This window comes from Aphidius gifuensis, linkage group LG1, assembly GCF_014905175.1.
Source record: "Aphidius gifuensis isolate YNYX2018 linkage group LG1, ASM1490517v1, whole genome shotgun sequence".
Classification (NCBI taxonomy): Eukaryota; Metazoa; Arthropoda; class Insecta; order Hymenoptera; family Braconidae; genus Aphidius; species Aphidius gifuensis.
In genome coordinates, this window is record NC_057788.1 from 22,450,128 (window position 1) to 22,469,986 (window position 19,859).

Consider the following 19,859-nt stretch of genomic DNA (forward strand, 5'->3'; position numbering starts at 1 on the left):
TTTCATTGTCGTTGTTGATGAATTACAAAATATCAAAATAAATTTTAAATATATGATTAAAAATATAAAAAATATATATATGTATAACACAGGAAATAAAAAAAAATGGGTACAAAAGAGGGACTCATCTCATTTTGCAATAACGACAACACGCGACACGCAATTCGTCGATTCGTCTTTATATTTTATATACATATATTTCCTTTTCAATTAGACTTTCACTAATTTTAATTTCATCAACAATTGTTTCATTGAATTAAAATTTATTTATTATTTTTTTAATTTCAAAGTGAATGGCTATTTTATTATTAATAAATATATATATATTATTTTATTGTTTAAATGTAATATTAAATATTACAATTTATCAAGAAAATTAATTTATTGATAAATATATTAATGACAAAGTATTTATTACTATTTATTATTATCGAGGTAAATGAGTCAACCACTTGATTCTCATGAATGAATTTTCATTTTTCATATGTGTGTTGCATACTTGTGCAAAAATATATACATAAAATAAATAGTATAATATACTTATAAATTGAGAAATAATATGTACATAATATTTAATTTAAATGTTGGGTGATTGTAACGAAAGATGTCGCTTTTGTTGTTGATGGCGGGTTGGTTGAAAACACCTGACTTGTATCATACAGTGCGGCATGGACTTGTGTACAAGGCACTTCCTTAAAAATAAACGTGTTTAAATTATTCATAAATTTTTTTTAAATTTTATATTTATACACACTGACAGTTTTACAATTAATCCCTTTATCAATTAATCATGACGTGAAGTGAATTTGCTCATTATTAAATATCAATCGTAAAATAAAATTGACAAAATGATCAAGTGACTTTATATTTTTGGTATTTTCATCAAATAAAAATATACATTATCAACTCGTATTATTTTTATTAATTAGCAAATATATTTAGAGACAATTTATTGGTAATATTACAAACAAAAAAATTAAAAATAATTAAGAGAAAAAATGTAATCTTGAGGAGTGAGCTGCGTGAGCTCAAGTGTATTTTTTAAAAAAAGTTTTTTAATTATATCTTTATTTTCTCCTTCATCTTGTTCGGTGTAATTGTTTATTTATTTATTTATTTTTAATTCACTTGGAATTATCATCTTCATCAACATGCTACTTGTTCAACTGGTGCTTGTGATGGTACTTGTTATTGTGGTACTTGGTGATACGACTAAAACTAGTCAGGTGCACCAGGATAATGTAGCCAAAGATACAACATACAATGATAAAGGTATCAATAATAATTATATTTTAAAATACAAAACAATGTTCAATGAAAAAAAAAAAACAAATAATAGATATTTAACTTCAAAAGATTTCTATTTTTTAATTTATTATATCGTTATTTTTATTAATAATATTCTGGTAGTGTTATTTTATAAACTAATGTTAATAATCGTGTCTCAATGTTAAAGCTAGAAGAGAGTCTTAGAATAGAATAATATATATAAAAAAATATATAAACAGTGAACGTCTGAACTTTGTTGCTGCTAGCTCGAGTGCATATTGCATTTTAGCACGAGTGGAACACACCGGCCTTTGCTCTCAAATCGCGTGAAAGTACCATATACCCACTACCACCATGTCTAAGCATTTTATTCAATTTATTTTTTTCTTTTTTATATATAAAATTTTCATACACTAATAATAATAAAATGAAAAAAAAAATTATTTTTTCATCTATTTGTTGTTGTTGTTACTTTAATTGTAAAAACTTTGGAGGAAATTTTTTATTACTTTTTAAAATTGAAAGTGACAAGGCACATGTCACAAATGTCACTCGTATATTTTATAAAAATTTACTATATATATTAATATAGGTTTATAGGTAAATGTATGAAAAATAAAAATAATAATTTATTTTCATATGTGTGTCATGAATTTTTACATGTATTTGTTGATTACAGAGTTATTAAATTTCACCTCGAGGGGAAAATTTTTTTTTTAAAACATGATTGCAATAATGATGAATTAATTGACACAATGTGGGACCCACATGATCGTAGTAAAACGTTAAAATATAATTATATTAAATCAATTAATTATTTTATTATTTTATATATTAATTTACATTTTGGGTTAAATTAGAAAGACGGAAATTTATTTAACAATATATATCAATGACAATTATATTACAAATAATTTTCATCAATATTAATTTTTAAAATATAATATATTGTTGAAATATTATTGTGTATAAATATTGCAGGTTGATGAGCGTTCAGGTGGATGATTTTAACACAATATTTCAAAATACACGCAACTGTATAAAATTTAAAAAAATAAATATATAAATACGCAATTATTATTTTGAGTTAGTCATATTATTACTTGAAATTTATCAAATATTTTCCAGTTCAGCAAAAAGACTTGTTTAATAAATTAAAAAAAATCCATCTATATTTTTTGTCAATTTTTTTATTTACTATTTTGTTTTTTTTTTTTTTTAATTAAATGACGAATTTTTTATACAATTATTCATCCAACGTACAGCTGAAACACGGTTAAATTAAACAAACAGAATTTCAATTCATTTCCTATATACAACTTTGATTTAAATACTTTTTTCAATACTTATCCCTGTATTTTTTATATTTTTTTTTTTATCTTCATTTACTGTCACCTAGCCTGCAAGTCGTGTGTCGATTATGTCGGTACATCTATTTTGTATATACCTTGGGGGTTTACTAAATCGAAATTTATTCATGCCTCCTCTTATCCAAGCTGTAATATACGTTTTACAAATGCAAAATTACTTTCCATGCGTGTGAAAATTCGTGAGAAAATTTAGACATATGGAAAAATATAAAAAATAAATTTACTTGATAATATTATTATTATTATATAAATAATAAATAGAAAAAAAAAAAAAAAACCCACGAACTATATATTCACTTGCTCTAGATTTTAACAATTTTTTTTAATAACAAATAAATATTACAACAACGTACGTCTTTTGTTTATATATAAATTTTATTTATTTATTTTATTTTTATTGTTAATTTATTAGCTGTAATATTAATAATTATATAGTGCAAAGTTTAATCAGATTAATTGATAAAATAAGCAAATTGTTATTTCGTTTTTTTTTTTTATATTATCACTATAAAATTTTATAGTGTCAGCTGTTCTTCGCAATTATTTTATAGTTTATATTTTTTTTTTAAATAAGATTAATTAAAGTTTTTCAAGTACGGAAATACCAGTTAGTATATCATAATTTTTATCCATAAAATTTCATCTCTAATCAGCAAAAAAACTCGTATTTTATATTAATATTTTATTTTGTATTTTTTTTTATATAAAAATAAATTAAAAATCAAACAAGAGTTTTTATACCTGAGTAGAATTATTATGACGAAAATAATAATGATTACTATTATATACGTGAAATATAAAAAGAAAAAAATTATTTTGTTATGACTTTGAATTAAAAATTTATTCAAAGTGTGATTGAGTGAGGACAAAAAAAAAAAAAGATGATGACATACATCAGCAAACAGTTGACATGATAATAACAATATTGAATAAAAATAAAATTAGATGAATAAAATAATGATTGCAAAAAAAAGAGGTTCAACTGGTTTGACAATGTACCAGATGATAAATATATTCCATAGAATCATTGTTTTTTTCATGTTGTTCGTAGTTGTGCATTTACCATGATACTGAAGCAGCAACTATTTTTTTGCTCGCATTCCTTTGATGCACCACCCTGACCAAGACATTGGTGCATTTAAACTACGTCTCCAAGAGATTCTCAAGATATTATTTTTCTTATTTTTCAATACTATAGTGCACATGCGTGTTTATTTTTATTTTAAAATCAAACTCTTCTTCTTCTTCTTCTTCATACTTTCCAATAAAGTCACGGACTATGCATCTCAATATAAAACTATAAATTGTTTCAATTTTTCTCACGATCATCATTGATTTTTTTTTAAAAAAAACTAAAATACTTAACAAATAAATCTATAATTATTAAAAAAAACTTTCAAATTTATTATTTTAAAATAAAAATATTAAATTAAATACTAAAAAAAAAAGAAAATTCTCTTTGATGTTGTGCAAAAAGTTTTTGCTGTTGATGATAGTTATAATAATTTTAAAAAATAATAAAAAACCACATATTATTATTAACAACATAAATAAATAAATAACTGGTCATCAGTCCTGTTGTTTGAATTTACAATTTTTCATTTTATTAAATACCAACAAAGCGTAACGACCAACTCCGTAACGAGGATGCTCGCTAAATGACGTTTCCTCTGTGATTGGTGCTTGTTGTTGTATTATTATTATTTTTTAATTTTATATATAAATATAATATGGAGATAGGCGCGGTCAAATGCATATATATATATTTGTTTATGTGTATGAGCACGTATGTGGGTGTAAACAAGCGTACAACGAGCTCGCACCTAATTAGAAAGTTTCTCTTTCTTGGTCTTTGAGTTTAGATATATATAACATATATATGTGCGCTTCTTACTTCTTCAACTCAATTGTAGACAGCAAAATATCTAAAAAAAAAAAAATAAATAACTAGACACATACAGTAGAAACAAACTAGACATATGGCATTTGAAATTATAATAATATTAAATGACTATATACACATAAAAAAAAGCAAAAATAAAATATAAATAATAATGATACACGAGTAGGTGGATAATGAATAAAAAAAAAAATAATAATAATAAATAAGTTGGTCATTTAGACAGTGGCCAAGATGATATATCAAAAGAGTAGTTTTCATTTTGAAGCACAATAAAGAAAATTAGAGTTTGAAAAAAAAAAAAAACAATTTAAATGTTGAAATAGAAAGATGAAAGAGATGAGAATGAATAGGCAGGTATATATCAGTTATTTAAAACCACAATGATGCCCAGTTAGCTTCTGGCTACTATTCTTAAGATTGATAGTTTGCTTAACTTCTTGTAGCACCATTACTGTCTCAACAATACTTGGAAAATAATTTAAAATTAAAAAAAAAATATAAATAGTAAAAGAAAATATACACTGTCAAATTAATTAGATAATATTTTTTTTTTAATTTAAAAATTTATTATTTGTTGAGTAATTTATAAAAAAATAAATAATTATTATAAAAATAATGATTTATTTATTTAAAATTTAGTTGAATTTATGTGAATATAACATAATGGCTAATATGTATAGTGAAATAATGATGATAGGATCCAATTTACTGGACACAAAACATGACGATTACATCTTGCTCCAGTGATGGGGCTCATGCAACACTCAATAATCTTCAGTGTATACTGAGTTGAATCTCACGTGGTGAATCTCAACGTTGAGGTCATCGGGTTATGTATATCATCATATTCAGTATGATGTTGGATCAATTTATTTTATATACAAGTATACAAACACAATGTATATATTGATAGTAAAGCTGTGTTGTTTTAACAGACTCTAACAACATAAGATAAGAAATAACCAAATAGATGGGTGGAGACTATAGCCATATAAATATATAAACAATATTTTTTTTTATTGTTAAATTATATTTTAAATTAAACAAAAGAATTTGAAATAAATAAATAATCAAACAGTGGGAGGAGATTAAATGTGTGTATAGAAACAATATTAATGTATCTCTTTTTCTCTCTTGTTGTTTGTTAAAAATTATTTATTTTTATAATAAAAATATATTTTTTTTTCAATTATTTATATTCATTTAACACCTACTGGTGTATTTTCTTGTAAAAATAAAATTCCAGACATTATTTTTTTCTCATTAATGAGTAGATGATTTTGATTTTACAAGTTGAATGATGATAATGATGATGGTGATTATTAAATTTTCAAACTCAGTGCTTATGATGATGATGAAAAAAAAAATTAAAGACCAGCGGTGGGTCTTTTTTTTTTTTTCTCTGGTATATAATCAAGGTAAACAAAAGTCAACGATGAATCATAAGATGGTAGCTACATCTGATAAAGTGGCCCACTTGTGTATGACATAACAAAAAGAAAAAATATAAAGTTAGTGACTAATAGAGTTAAAAAAAAGAACAAACTTGTTGATATAATTAAATACAGAATGTTAATGAATAAATTCTTCAGCTAGTAATTTAATGTTACGAGATTCTAATCATTAATTATTTTCTATACCAATTTTATAATTTGATGTGTTGATTATTTGAGTTATGAAAATTTGAGAATGAGTTATGAAAAAATTACTATTTCATTTATAAAATAACTATTTTGAAAATTAAAATTTGATAAAAAGTGAAAGTCATTAACCTGGGTAATGGGAATCACTTGTGCATTAGGGTGAAAATTAAAATAAAAAAATTATTTAGATACACGAGTTGAAACTGATGGCAGGGTCATCTTGATCGTGAGAGATCCAACCAGTTGAGAAAGTCGTTGACCCAGATGATAATAAAAATAAAAGTATATTATTCAAGTGCAAAGAGAGGGTTGGTTAGCTACTTACAAAAGTGAAAGACAATTTTTTTTTTTTTTTTTTATATATATTATCCTTCTCAACAGTTTCGAATTTCTAAATCTGTCCTGGACATCAGAGACTCCACAAACAGCATCCTTGAAACTCCATGGGAATAAATATAATATATAAAATAGATATATATCCACAATGCCCATTCATAAAACACCAAGTCATGCCACGTAGATCGGCTTAAAAAATAAAATCACGACATTACTTTTCAATGCAAATATTTATTAAAATACATATAAACATTAGTTTTGGATTACTTAAAATCTAAATAAATAATTGAAAAAATAAAATTAACATTATATAAATTCAACAAAAATTTGTCAAACAAATTGAATAGAATATTATTTATTTGATTGTCATTGATGATAGCTTAAAATTAAATATAGATATCTTTGAATATTTAATTTACTCATGTTTGGATCTTGAAGATTTAAAATCACAAAAAAAAAAAAGTAAAATCAAGTCATCTTTCTTTGCTTAAAAATAATAAATATAATATGCAGTTATTATTCAAGATTATAGAGGATAAATGTATAGGCAAAACGAATCATGTGTATAAATGTGATGATGATGATGATCAGTGGGTCATAAACGCGTGTCCTAGCAATAAAATTTAAATTATCAAGCAATGTATTAAACATGTGAATACACGTAATATACGAGTTTGTGATACCACCTCAACCAAGCGCATATACAATGCTGAATTAACATGAAGAAAATTCATTTGAATATCTTGATGCTTCATTCAAAATGTATATAATTTAATTCATGAATAAATTTAATCGGATAATATTTGAAATTTTCTTGATGTCTCTATTCAGATACTATGCAACTTTCAATGAATTATCTCTAATTTTTTCTTAAATTATATTTTTAAAATCTAAAATATTTTACGTTACTCTTTTACCTTTTTTTTTTTTCATTTATAATTATTTTTTGTTTCTGTTTTATGAATTTTTTTAATTAAATTTTTTATTTGAAAGATTGCATGGTTCTTTTGTAATTAGGATTCTCCAGCTCGACTCACATTCTCACTATCCTTATTTTGAATCTACAACGTGTATATTCGAGTTTATTTTTCTGGAAAAAAAAAAAAAAGAAAATTAAAATATATATAGACACAAGTGGGAGTCACTCACATCGTTCAGGAATCTAGTTTTAATGAGTAAAATTTCATCCGAGGTGCTTCTTGATGAATTATAAATTTTCATCATCATCATCATCATCATCTTCATTGAAATGAATAATTATTTTTTAATAAAAAAATTACTATTAAGATGAAAATGAATTTTTTTTAAATACCTAATTAATAGATTTAAAATCAGAATTGCGTGTTGTAAAAGATGCAATTCATCTTTGTAACAAGAAACTGATGGTACTTGTGTTTCATTTAGTTGGATTGGTTGATAAGAAAAAAAATAAAATTATTCAAGACCAGTTTGTTGTGGCTTTTTTTTGAAAAACATTTACACCACGTACTAAATCAGGATATCACGAACAACTACTTTGTTAAGCTATTTTCTATTCTATTTTCATCCATCTAGTATTCACTATATATTTCCTCATTTAGCTTATAAATTCAAAGTATATAACAACATGTTTGGTAACTGAATTCTCTAAATTCTTGTCAATGTATAACGTTGTTTTAATAATTAATTATCAAGTGGTTATATATTAATTATAATCTTGTAAATATTATACTAAAAATTGACATTCAATAATTAAAAATGGTGATATAAATTCATGGCTATTAGTATTTTTTTCGTAAAAATCAGACGTTTTAAATTCTTCAAGTAGAGATGAATTAGTATTTATTTTTAAATAAATACCATTTGTACGTATTTTAGTTAATTCAACAGCTCTAACAAGACTTTTTGTTGTTACTTTTGTACCAAAAATATTTAAATTCTCAAGTTTATGACATTTTTTAATAACTTTAATGATACCAGTGTCAGTTATTTTAACACAATTAGCACAACTTAAAATTCTTAGGTCCAACATATTGGTAAATAAACAATCACGTGCATTAAACATTTTCATAATATGTAGCTCTTTTAAATTTACTAGTTGTTCAAGTTTTGTAAATGCACGTTGACTTATGTTCATGCATTTATTTGTTGATATAATACCAAGATATGTCAATTTATGACAATTGTTAGCAATACTTATTATTGGATACTCATCAATATTTCGATCGTTAACTGTTAAATTTAAATATTCAAGATTTTTCATTTTTCCAAGTTCCTCAAAATTGTATTTATCAATGTAAAAACAATTATATAAATTTAAATGCTTTAAATTTTTACAATTAATTGCAAGTTGAATCATAAATTCACCAGTTATTTTTTCTATACATGAAACATTTAGATATTCAAGGCATTTTAAATTTTTTAAATTTTTCAAAGATCTGTCAGTTATATCCTGACAAAATTCAATATTCAAGTTAATAATATTTTTGCAGCTTGTTAAAATATGCTGCATCAAGTCTTCTGTAATACCAGTTACATGTGATAAATTTAAATGCTTCAAGTTGACAAGATTTACAAGTGAATATCCATTTGTTATGGTAGAGTGTGATAAATCAAGATAAATTAGATTTTTTTTCAATGATATTTCTTTTACAACATTGTCAGTTAGTTGACAATTGTTTAGTGTAAGATGACTTATGGCATTGAATTTTTTAAATGTCTAAAAATACAAACAATCAATGTAAATAGCTGAATGTCAAAACTAAAATAACAAACTTACTGTTAGAAATTCAGATGACTCAAAACATGGATCATTTCTTGTTGAAATTTTCAATTTATCAATACCATCTGGTACAACTTTAAAAAATTGAATAATAAAATTTGAATTACTCGTTGAAAATTGATTTGAAATATATTTCAAATCTACAGATTTTAATTTTGATAGTGTTGATGTATCATTTTGAATATCACATTGATCAACATTCTCAAATTCCAAAACAATATCAACAAGTTTTTCACAATTTTCAACAATAATTGGTAGAATATTTGACTGACAAGTTTTAATAAGTTTTAAATGTGTCAATTGTGATCCCCAACGTGATAAAATTACTTCAATATTTTGTTGATTTAATAAATTTTCTTGATATGATAAATTTTCATCATAAATCGAAATAAATTGTTTTTTACTTTTCCATGTTAGTAAACTTGCATTCTCCCATTTTTCACAAACTGTAATAATTTAAAAATAATATTATTAATAACACACATGTATTATAATGTATTTAAATTAATTATTACCTTGTTCAGTTACAAGTAATTGAGTTGTTGGAATAAATGAAAATAATATTGATAAGCAATCCTCGTCAAGCTTATCAATCAAACATGTTGGTTGTTCAACATCTTTTATAATGTTATTTAATTTTTCTACACTCATTGTGCTTTATAAATAATATATATTTATTTATCTGAAACAATTAACAAATTTATTTTAATTAACTATGATTTATTTACATAACCTTTAAAAAATAAAACAAAAACAAATATAAATTACAAATAATACTTTTTTTAAACTCACATATTCATTAATAAATTTGATATTAAATAACTTTTTTTTAAATAATTTGTTATATTTAACAGTTATCAAGTCACTTTGAAAATTTATTATTCAATTTTAATGAAAAAAAACTGTCAACTTTTGTTAGCTTCGCCAGCTGGAGATAAAAAATAATCACAATACTCGGAACTGACACCAAAGACGTTTAATCTCTCTGTTTGTTTATTTTTTTTTTTTTAACCTAACACAGTCATCATTATTATTTTTTTTTATGCTGCCATTTGTTTTGAAAAAAAATTATCAAATACTCCCGCGCTTTTTTTTTATAGTTTCTTTTATCACCACGAGATCGCGTACTGCTTCACCGCCGCCATTTTGTACATAGCGATGACGCATTATTTTTTACACGGGAGAGACGTAGCGGGAGTTTTGTGTTTTTTCATTGATATTTTCAGATAGTTTAAAAGTTCCAATCAATTGTAAAAATATAATAATCCGATAGACGAAGTAATAAAGTATATATTTATACAAAAAAAGTGATAAATAAAGTAAATTAAATAGTTATTTTGGTGTATCGAAAAAAGGGCGCTCCGAAAAACCATCAATGGCTAACCTTGAATAACCCGTAGAAAAATGTTTTTTGTTTTTGCTTTTTGTCATGTAATGTACGTAATATCATTTATATATTTATCATAATCATAATCCTAATTTTTTGCATGCAATAATCATTCATTGTTTTGTTGATTAATTATTGTTTTATTTGATAATAATTATCCTGTTTTTTTTCTATATCCGTGTGATCCTCTATCCCTGTGTGTGTGTGTGTGTTTGTTTGTTTTTTTTTAGCTCAATTTTTTAAGAAAAAAAAACATCCTTATACTCCGATTTACAAAAAATTGATTGAATAATGTTCATTACCCTTACAATTATTTTTTTCAAGTGTTACATTTATTTTGTGGTTAGAAAAAAATAGCTAAATCTTGTTTATGTTGCACCCGAGTAACAAGAACTTGCGCTTGAACATTATTTAATTTAAGATAGTGTATATAAATAAAAAATAAAACAGCAAGTCCATATAAAACAAGAGTATAATAAACAATTATCTATTTTCATAACAAAAAAAAATTAAATCTATTAAAGTAACATCATTTTAAAATTTACAACTTGCATATTTAAAATTTATTTATATTTCTAAAATAACATAAAATAAAATACTAATGATTCATTTAATTTTTTTATTATAATTTACACTGACAATTTGACGTTTGTGTGCATCAATCTTGAGAAAGTTTCACACAACTTTCAAAAGATGCAAGATGGACACAAATCCACCCACTTGTTTATGTTAAAAAGATTCATTGAGATTAAAAAAAAAAAGATATTTATTTACCTAAAATAAATAAATATTTAATTGAATTTATTATAAATAAAAAATAAATTTTATTATCTGTTTATTTAACAGCATGAAATAGTGTAAATAGTTGAATAATATTCTTTCACTTTTTATTATTAAATAATAAAAATATATGTATTTGATTTAAATATTGATTGAATCAAATTCATCGTTCAGCCTTTTGACCCATTATGCACTTTCTCAGGTGAAATCAAATGCATATTTTGTATTCATTTTTAATAAGAATATATATATTTATTTATCAGCAATGTTGTTGCTGTTGTTGTTGTTAAGATAGGCGTATAAAAGGTCTATAAAATAATCTTCATTATATATATAATATGTGCATTGGATGATGGGGAAAGTGCATCGGTGCATCCACGACTCGGGCAATCACTTGCTCCTTGTAGATGCTATACAAGTACATACATTTTTTACATATATAACATTACTGTTTTGCTTCTCATCGCACTTTCATCGCGTCTGGTATGTTGCTGACCCGCAACTACAACAAATAATAATTATAATTTAAATTACTAAAATAAATATATATTATTTTCTTTTTTTTTTGATATTGATATAAAACAAGGAAGTTTGCATTGTTATAATTTTTTTAACACGCTTGTTAAACATTTAAAAACAGTAATTAAAATATGATAAATTAAATTTTATCTTTGATTATTATTTGGCTATATTGTTATTGAGAAAAATATTTTTACTAATTAATTAAATTATTACTCGCAAATCATACAAATGTGTAAATAATATATACCGGAAGAATATATTTTTTTGCGGATGTCGGGGAAAGTATTTTTCTCCTTTTTTTTTGATACTTTTTTTTTTTGTAATTAATTACTGTATTTATCATTCCCTAATTGCTGATTGTGACTTGAAAATTTCACTTATTTATTATTATTATTATTAATACTTTTTTTACATTGAAAGAAATTATTATTTTTTTTGGACTATTTTCAACGGTTCATAATTTATTTATTTTTTGATAATGATGCATTAAAATTTGTCTTGAAATAACATGATATTTTAATTTTTTTAAAATGTAAAAAAGAACCGTTTTATTTTGGTTATTTTTTTTTCATTCTGATGGACATTGTGTGGGGTACTTTGATGATGACAACGATGCATTTTTCTTATGTCATAGTGATCGTGTTTGAAACACTTTCGTTGTATCATTAATGCAGCACTCTGATCATTAATTTTTTTAAATAAAAGACAAGACGATGAATAATAAAATGAATGAAAGGAAAAAAATAAAAAAATGAATATATTTTAAAAAGAACAAGGGTATCTATGAAAGATACAATAATTTATACTCATATCACATATTAAAAAATGTCACCAGTTCCTGCCACGTGATTCAAACTGGTTTTTTTTATTTAAACTTTGTTAAAAATAATAAATATCAAATGGGCAACGATATCCATGACACTGACACACTTCAAGGTTTTCTCTTTTATATTCATTTTTTTTTTTTTTTTTTCATGATATTTAATTGACCCTGCTAACCAAAAAACCAGTCATTGACTTTTAATTTTTCATATCAGCATAAATATGATAATTTCATTTCCCTTTCAAAAATCCGAAAGTTGATATTAATTTTAATTTTTTTTTTGCGTGCTCCAGTTTCTACTTTTTTTTTAAATAAAAATAGTTATTATATTTGGTTTTTAAAAATACAATGCTAATATGTCACTTGTTAATTTGTGCCTTGAAGCATCACGTAGAAATATTTCGAAAAATATAAAAAAATATTTTTTTACACAAGAGAAATAATAAAAGAATCAAATGAACTTTGTTGATGTGTTACTACTTCAAGTGGTCAGTGACATCAAGACCGAGACCTCGTTTACATCACCTGTCATTTTTTGTCTTTTTTATATTTTTTATTGTTAAATTATTATGGTTATTGTTGAATAAAAAAATAAATATAATAGTGGTGGTGTAAAGAGCAAACTCTTGAAAATCCTTTTACTATATTTTCTCTCTTAACATTTACTCAGCTTCTGATTATTTCAATATTGTAATAGTTAAACTTTCTTCTTCTTCTCCTCAATATTTATTTCATTGTCTGAAATATTTCATTGTGTAAATTTATGTTTAAATATATTTTATTTCTCTGTTACTTTTCATACGACATACAAACCAAAATAACAACAAGCTACCTCATTACCTCTCTCACATGATATATTTATCATATTGAAAAAAATATATGTAAAATCACTTGGTACTAATGATTGCTCTCATTTCAAACTCGTTATAAATCATCATCTCTCTCTTGGTGGTTTTTTATTTATTTATTTTTATATATAAAGAATAAAAAAAAAAATTATTCATAAATTGTTATAAATTCTATGTACGTTCGTGAATATTTTTTTATTTTTTATTATCATTATATATATTTAAAATTTTTTTAGGTGGTAAATTGTTTATTCGTGAAGCATGAATATAAAATTCAGGTAAATTTTTCAATAACATGACGGTATAATTTTCGAATATTAAATATTTATATTTTTTTTTTTTTTTTATGATTATTTCCTTGTATTTGTGGCATTAATTATTTTGATAATATAAACCCTTTTTTTATGAGAAAAATTCTGAAGATGATGATGAATATTTATGTCAAATTTCAAGTAAATTGGCTGGGTAGTTTAGAAAATATAACGTTTATACGGAAACAGCCACTTTTTTATTTATTATATAGAATTATTATTTTATTTTTCAAATAAATAAAAAAAAATACTGAAAATTGTTGAGTATATTTTCTCTTTAAAATATATTTTTTTTATTATTTGCTTCTTGTTGTTTTGTGATCGTCGACCGGTCATTGGACCTTCTGGTTCCTTGTATTTGTTGCAAGTATATTTTTGCGTCATTTTCCACGGCATATTTACTTCAAGAGTGGCTGACTATTATATCCAGGTTGTTGTATATACATGGGTAAATTGTCTTGACCACTTTCAAGTGCAACAGATGCAACAAATAAAAAAAAAAAAAATAAAGACTTTTTTTTATTCTTCTTCACGTAATCTGTTGTCCACCCGCAGACACTTTGCAATCTGTCAAAATGTCGAGAGAAAAATAAATGAAAAAAAAAATGATAATAAAATTACTTTTTCAATTTACCAAGAGAGGATGAACATGAGATAAGAATGTCTACATATTATTTGCATTTAAAAAACAAAAATGATGTAACATGAAAAATGATGCGTGAATTTTTTGAATATTTAATTTTTTATTTTATTACTCGTCACTTTGATGATATGAAAATTTGCTTTATTCAAAGTTTACATTATCAGAAATTGACAATTGATAAGTTGATAAAAATTGACACTGAATAAAACATACTGACTATTTTTTTTTAAAATAAAAAACAATCTATTTTGCATACAAAATGACACGGAAGAGATAAAATCTATTCCTCCCCAGGATAAAATAATGTTAAATGTTATTTATATTTATTTTTGCTGCATCTCTCGGTTAAACATAATACCCATTCAAATTACAATGTAAAAAATAAATAATAAAGTCACTTGAAAGAACTCACCGCACCTTGCTGGGATGTTTAACAGGAAGTGGCTCCCATATCCGGTGTTTTATATATCAGTAAATAAAAAAATAAAAAAAATGCATGTATCAAAAAGAAAAAGGCAAAAAAAAATATATATTTATATTTCACAATATTTTAATAATAAAAAAAATAATTATTAGTTTTGAAAGAATATTAAAAATATATATATTATACAGACAATCGCATCAATTGATATTTCAAGGTAAATTTGCTAGGATGAAAAATCAATGTCCATACATAACTAGATGCATAAAACATCGTTAACTATTGCTTAAGACATTCTCACGATTCAATATAATTTATTACCTACTGGTTCATTGAAAGATCTCGTGCAATGATCAATAAAAAAATAATAAAAAAATATACATTGATAATTTTAAAATAAATAAATTTAAAGGAATTATATATTATTCTTACGTGAGACAATTAACGAAGAAGTACCTTGAATTCTTTTGCATGTGTAAACTGCACTATCGAGATCATAGATATATAATTTTTATTCTAATTTAATTCATTGAAATAATCCATATGATATAAATTTGAAAGAAAAAAAAAAAGCCAAATAATTCTCTTCTTTCTTTATAAAAAAAAATAAATATTTTAATTAAAAAAAAAATAGAAAAGTTTAAATGAAAATTACGATAAATAAAATTCTTGGAAAAATAAATATATAAATATAGTTTTAAAATGAAAAAAAAATTATATATATATATATATATTTTAACTTGGCAATGCGGAAGAGTTTCACTATGGTCAGAAGGAGGATGATACTTTGTTCTTTGATTTGTGGCCGACGATGCTGGATAAATCTCAACGCAAGCGGCTTGAGCCAAGAAAGTATAGGCAAGTTGTAGAGTGTACACCTAGAACATGTTTATTAGCGTTATTTACCGTCCAAGTATAGCCTCAGGCTTACCCCGTGCGATCGTTACCATCGATCCAACTTTATACACAAAAAAAAAAAAATAATATAAAATTCAAAATAACAACAAAAAACAATAAAGGATCTTGTACATAATGATAAAAACATAAAATAATAACGATATAGAAAAAAAAATTTATTATTATATAAATAAAAACAAAGATCGTTAATCATTTTGTGCATAAAAGTCCTTCAAAGTTTTCCGCAAACATCTCAACAAATTTTTTTTTCTCTCTCACGATTAATTTTTATATATTTTTTTTTATATTTGCAATTTAAATCAATGCGGATTATTGATTTATATATATATTTTAATATTATTTATCAAAATGTTAATCCCTTTCTAATTTTACAATTAAAAAAAAAAAACAACAATCTTTCATCAGTATTTTGTTGGAAAAAATTGTATTTTTTTTTTTGATTCAAATGAACTATTAAGTCACTGATGATGATGCCAGTTTGTCTGATGCTATATCATCATGATAAAAAAAATATTCAAATAATTTTATGTAATACCGATTGATTAATTTATCTGATGGAATTTCATCTTGACCCTGTGCCCAAGATATTTATAATTGCATATGCTTATTCATATTTTTCTCGATAAAAAAAAATAGTAATATACTCACGTGAGTAATACGTATGTGTTTAGATAAATTTATACATAAAAAAAAAGCAGATAGATAAATTATACACAAGTGTATATATATAAAAATAATAAATTTAAAAAAAAAAAAAATGTTTGCGTGTGTGGCGAGCGAGGCACCCTAGTGTCTGACTAATTGCAACTAAAGGTGATCTCATAGACTTCCTACAGGTTTATTATTATAAACTCAATACATTGTGCAAAAACGTCATCAATTTAATGACCTTCAAATTGTAATATGTAATTTTAATGACAAGCTCAGTGTTATTTAAAAATCAACTCACGAACAACACGCATTCTCTCATACACTCACAGATTTGCATTTGATATATAAATATATTTTTTTTTTAATTTTTCATCTGATGAATGTGTACTTGAACCTTTCATCAAAGTCAGTGAGTCAAGAACTCATATATTTTTATTTATAAATAATTATTATATAAAAATAAATAGATTTTTTTAAATATCTAAGAAAATTAGATAAAAAAAATTTCATTTTTTGTGTTACGTGGGTGTAAAATAATCATCGATAACAATGATGCCATTAACCCAGCCTCCAGGAAGAAGACCCACGCTTTGTAAATATATTTGCATCAAACAAGTAGACTCTTAGGTGCATATAAAATGCAATAAAAAATTGAAACAAATATAAAAGAAATGTATAATTTTCTTTTTTTTTAACTGCAGATGAGGCTGCACTTTTCCATTATTACAAATCAAATTGAAGATATAGACAATTTGTACATTATGTATGTTTTTTTTTTTTTTTGCAATTGTATTGTATATAACTTGGGAGGTTTTTTTTATTTGAAATTATTCAATTGATCTAATGATCGATCATCATGACTCGCCAATAGTGTTTTTTTTACTTCCATTTGCTTTTATATGCATCATAAAATTACGAATACACGAATACATATTTATCTCAACATTTTTAATAATTACATCTGTAAAATTTTCTTTATCCTGAAATCGCATGTTCACGCAATTATTTGAAAATTATATCGTAATTACATTTTTTTTTTTCACAAATTTTACGTATATTTTTCGAGATAAAAAATGAATTTTTATTATTATTATATCCATTTGTTATTTATAATATGGTTTTTTTTGTTATAATATTTGTCATTTTTTACCTTCAATGGACACGAATTGCACGAAGTGGAAAAGGACACGTGTTGGTGTGTCACGAACACGCGAGTTAACATGATCACGAACCAATGAGCTTTAAGTTAGATATGGATGCACATCTTTTGTATATATCCTCCCATATCCTCGAGCCCTCGAGCCATGTCCCAAGATGATCACGTTCTACATTACGAACTTAAATATATATATAATTTTTTTTTTTGTTTTACACTTTTATTTTCAATATATATTATTTTGTTTTTTTTTAATATTCTCTTGCCCTTAACCTCGTATCACTGCAATTTTCTATTATTATTATTATTATGATTGAATTTTTATCAATTAAAAAAATGGAAAAAACAAATTAAATTTTTCATTAAAAATACTATATACACCGGATAAATATAAATGAGTAAAAAAAAAAAAATTCTAAAGTGTTCTTGGATATATTTCATTGACCCCTCTTTTGCGTACTTCTACATTACAATGTCGTTATGCTCAACTGATTTTCTTGGCTTTACAAGTTTTGCATAAAAAAATTAAATATATATATATATAGTTGATAAAAAAAAAATAAATAAATATTGTATATTGAAGGTTGGACTTGATTATTTGACCTTCTCAAATATACACACTTCAGTGACTTTTAAATTTTAACAACGCATATTATTTTAAAAAATTTCCACACGAAATATTTAATTTTTTTTTTGATAAAAAATTTAGTTGTTATTGTTGTTTAAAAATTGATGACTTCAGATCAAATTTTAAATTCATTCAATTCTTTTTTTTAACTTGTTGTTTATGAGAAATCATTTTGATTAATTTTTTTAGTATTTGTGTTTGTAAAACTTTTTTTTTTCTTTGTTTTTTTGGTGTATTTAATTGTAAGGACTTGTTTAAATCGATGGATTCTTTCCGGATGCATGTCCTGAACAATTTTATGGCGGATACATAAAACATGAGTACCACCTACACTGTTGTACTTTTGTTATATTGAAACATTTTAAAATGATACGACGACAAGTAATGAGATCCTTTTGAATTAACCGGTTGTTAATTTCCCTTTATTATTTAAAATATGATTATGTTCTCTCACAAAAATTAAGAATATAAATTTTTAAAAACAGCACACTGTTATATAAATATATTTTTAATTGTTTTATTTATTTGTAATTAGCTAATGAATGCATAAAATAAATTACACGATTAATTTGACTCAAAAAATACATATATATTTAATTTAAAAAAAAGAAAAGGTTAAATTAAAATAAAAAAAAATAATACTTTCATTGTTTTCTTTAAATTCAAACACTTAAAGACGTATTATATATTTTAATAATAATAAATAAGGAAAAAAAACAATACAAAAATTTAACTATAAATATGAAAAGAAAAAAATTAATAATAGGTGGTGGTTGATAAACGTTTATTTAAAAATATAAAGAAAAGATCAAGTGAAAGGTTGAAAAATTAATAAAAAAAAATATAAAATGATTAAACTAGAGGACAAAATAGAAAATCCCTTTGAGATTATTATCTCACACATATAATGATTGTAATAAAATAGTAACATAGACATAGGGTGTAATAAAAGAGAAATTTCTTCATCATTATTAATCACGACAAAGTCATTGCACACTGTTGTTGTATCTTCACAAAAATCATTTTAAATAATAAGCATTAATAAATATATATATTTTTTTAATGCAAAAGTATTTACTCATTTTTTAATTTAATGTTACAGTGAGCAATCATCTTTCACTTTTCTCTCATACACACACTAAATAATCATGGAAAAAAAAATTAAATAAATATTTTTAAAAAATAGTAATGGCATAGAAAAATATTTCCCTTCACTATAATATTATTATTTTTATTTTTTTTTCATGTACCATCGCACTTGTTTTCCCGCGTAGATCAATGTAACCGCATGTCCACACAATATGTAACACAATCTATATCGCGGTTTTAGAAACATAAAAGCGCGTCTCTTTATTTTTATTTATTAACCTGACAACACAAGAAAATCTTGTTAGAGTACATTAAAATAAAAATAGTATATATATTATATGTTCATGAATATGCGGTTATTAAAAGCCATCTATTGCTCTAGATCTGTAATTTTTTTATT

General features: G+C 23.8%; 1 protein-coding gene across 2 annotated transcripts in view; it reads left to right on the forward strand.

Moving 5' to 3' along the window:
- Positions 1-659: 659 nt before the first annotated feature.
- Positions 660-19,859, forward strand: part of LOC122853075 (probable serine/threonine-protein kinase nek3) — a 77,987-nt gene continuing 58,787 nt past the window's right edge. Inside the window, exon 1 of one of the 2 annotated variants that reach the window (XM_044153320.1) lies at positions 660-1,272. In XM_044153320.1, coding sequence (XP_044009255.1) covers positions 1,152-1,272 — 121 coding nt within the window. In that variant the 5' untranslated portion in view covers positions 660-1,151. The remainder of the gene's footprint in view (positions 1,273-19,859) is intronic. The other variant, XM_044153329.1, reaches the window with a different exon arrangement.